This window comes from Salvelinus namaycush, chromosome 2 (assembly GCF_016432855.1).
Source record: "Salvelinus namaycush isolate Seneca chromosome 2, SaNama_1.0, whole genome shotgun sequence".
In the NCBI taxonomy this organism is placed as follows: Eukaryota; Metazoa; Chordata; class Actinopteri; order Salmoniformes; family Salmonidae; genus Salvelinus; species Salvelinus namaycush.
The window spans coordinates 80,782,070-80,785,197 of NC_052308.1; the positions used below are offsets into that span (position 1 = coordinate 80,782,070).

Consider the following 3,128-nt stretch of genomic DNA (forward strand, 5'->3'; position numbering starts at 1 on the left):
CAGACAGAGTAGGACCTACCTTTCTAACCCAGACAGAGTAGACCTACCTTTCCACCCCAGACAGAGTAGACCTACCTTTCCACCCCAGACAGAGTAGACCTACCTTTCTAACACAGACAGAGTAGACCTACCTTTCCACCCCAGACAGAGTAGGACCTACCTTTCTAACCCAGACAGAGTAGACCTACCTTTCCACCCCAGACAGAGTAGACCTACCTTTCCACCCCAGACAGAGTAGACCTACCTTTCTAACACAGACAGAGTAGACCTACCTTTCTAACCCAGACAGAGTAGGCCTACCTTTCTAACACAGACAGAGTAGACCTACCTTTCTAACCCAGACAGAGTAGACCTACCTTTCCACCCCAGACAGAGTAGACCTACCTTTCTAACACAGACAGAGTAGACCTACCTTTCTAACCCAGACAGAGTAGACCTACCTTTCTAACACAGACAGAGTAGACCTACCTTTCTAACCCAGACAGAGTAGGCCTACCTTTCCACCCCAGACAGAGTAGACCTACCTTTCTAACCCAGACAGAGTAGGCCTACCTTTCCACCCCAGACAGAGTAGACCTACCTTTCTAACACAGACAGAGTAGACCTACCTTTCTAACCCAGACAGAGTAGACCTACCTTTCTAACCCAGACAGAGTAGGACCTACCTTTCTAACACAGACAGAGTAGACCTACCTTTCTAACCCAGACAGAGTAGACCTACCTTTCTAACACAGACAGAGTAGACCTACCTTTCTAACCCAGACAGAGTAGACCTACCTTTCTAACCCAGACAAAGTAGGCCTACCTTTCCACCCCAGACAGAGTAGACCTACCTTTCTAACCCAGACAGAGTAGGACCTACCTTTCTAACACAGACAGAGTAGACCTACCTTTCTAACCCAGACAGAGTAGACCTACCTTTCTAACACAGACAGAGTAGACCTACCTTTCTAACACAGACAGAGTAGACCTACCTTTCTAACCCAGACAGAGTAGGCCTACCTTTCCACCCCAGACAGAGTAGACCTACCTTTCTAACACAGACAGAGTAGACCTACCTTTCCACCCCAGACAGAGTAGACCTACCTTTCTAACCCAGACAGAGTAGACCTACCTTTCTAACCCAGACAGAGAGGCCTACCTTTCTAACCCAGACAGAGTAGACCTACCTTTCTAACCCGGACAGAGTAGACCTACCTTTCTAACACAGACAGAGTAGACCTGCCTTTCTAACCCAGACAGAGTAGACCTACCTTTCTAACCCAGACAGAGTAGACCTACCTTTCTAACCCAGACAGAGTAGACCTACCTTTCTAACCCAGACAGAGTAGACCTACCTTTCTAACCCAGACAGAGTAGGCCTACCTTTCCACCCCAGACAGAGTAGACCTACCTTTCTAACCCAGACAGAGTAGACCTACCTTTCTAACCCAGACAGAGTAGGCCTACCTTTCTAACACAGACAGAGTAGACCTACCTTTCTAACCCAGACAGAGTAGACCTACCTTTCCACCCCAGACAGAGTAGACCTACCTTTCTAACACAGACAGAGTAGACCTACCTTTCTAACCCAGACAGAGTAGACCTACCTTTCTAACCCAGACAGAGTAGGCCTACCTTTCCACCCCAGACAGAGTAGACCTACCTTTCTAACACAGACAGAGTAGACCTACCTTTCTAACACAGACAGAGTAGACCTACCTTTCTAACACAGACAGAGTAGACCTACCTTTCTAACCCAGACAGAGTAGACCTACCTTTCTAAGCCAGACAGAGTAGACCTACCTTTCTAACCCAGACAGAGTAGACCTACCTTTCTAACACAGACAGAGTAGACCTACCTTTCTAACACAGACAGAGTAGACCTACCTTTCTAACCCAGACAGAGTAGACCTACCTTTCTAACCCAGACAGAGTAGATCTGCCTTTCTAACCCAGACAGAGTCACTCTCTTCTTCTCATCATTAATTTCTTTGACTAATCCCCCGCCACAAAATTGTAAGAAACCTTTTACTCTGCTCCTGATCTGCCACCGTAGAGACACAGACATCCTACACAGACCAGCCATCCTACACAGAGACACAGAGTCCTACACAGCACAGACATTCTACACAGAGACACAGAGTCCTACACAGACCAGCCATCCTACACAGACCAGCCATCCTACACAGAGACACAGAGTCCTACACAGACCAGCCATCCTACACAGACCAGCCATCCTACACAGAGACACAGAGTCCTACACAGCACAGACATTCTACACAGAGACACAGAGTCCTACACAGACCAGCCATCCTACACAGAGATACAGAGTCCTACACAGCACAGACATCCTACACAGAAATAGAGAGTCCTACACAGACCAGCCATCCTACACAGAGATACAGAGTCCTACACAGCACAGACATCCTACACAGAGACACAGAGACACAAAGTCCAACACAGCACAGACATTCTACACAGAGACACAGAGTCCTACTTAGACCAGCCATCCGACACAGAGACACAGTCCTACACAAACCAGCCATCCTACACAGAGACACAGAGTCCTACACAGACCAGCCATCCTACACAGTCCTACACAGAGACACAGAGTCCTACACAGCACAGACATTCTACACAGAGACACAGAGTCCTACACAGACCAGCCATCCTACACAGAAATAGAGAGTCCTACACAGACCAGCCATCCTACACAGAGATACAGAGTCCTACACAGCACAGACATCCTACACAGAAATAGAGAGTCCTACACAGACCAGCCATCCTACACAGAGATACAGAATCCTACACAGCACAGACATCCTACACAGAGACACAGAGACACAAAGTCCAACACAGTACAGACATTCTACACAGAGACACAGAGTCCTACACAGACCAGCCATCCGACACAGAGACACAGAGTCCTACACAGACCAGCCATCCGACACAGAGACACAGTCCTACACAGACCAGCCATCCTACACAGAGACACAGAGTCCGACACAGACCAGCCATCCTACACAGAGACACAGTCCTACACAGAGACACAGAGTCCTACACAGCACAGACATTCTACACAGAGACACAGAGTCCTACACAGACCAGCCATCCTACACAGAAATAGAGAGTCCTACACAGACCAG

The 3,128-nt window shown here is 48.1% G+C and overlaps 1 protein-coding gene across 1 annotated transcript in view; it reads right to left on the reverse strand.

The window, feature by feature from the left end:
- Positions 1-2,787: 2,787 nt before the first annotated feature.
- LOC120023821 (keratin-associated protein 4-3-like) overlaps positions 2,788-3,128 on the reverse strand; it is a 31,988-nt gene continuing 31,647 nt past the window's right edge. The window contains exons 4-5 of the mRNA XM_038967941.1: positions 3,024-3,039; positions 2,788-2,805 (exon numbers count right to left, since the gene is read on the reverse strand). Of these exons, the coding sequence (XP_038823869.1) occupies positions 2,788-2,805; positions 3,024-3,039 (34 nt within the window). The remainder of the gene's footprint in view (positions 2,806-3,023; positions 3,040-3,128) is intronic.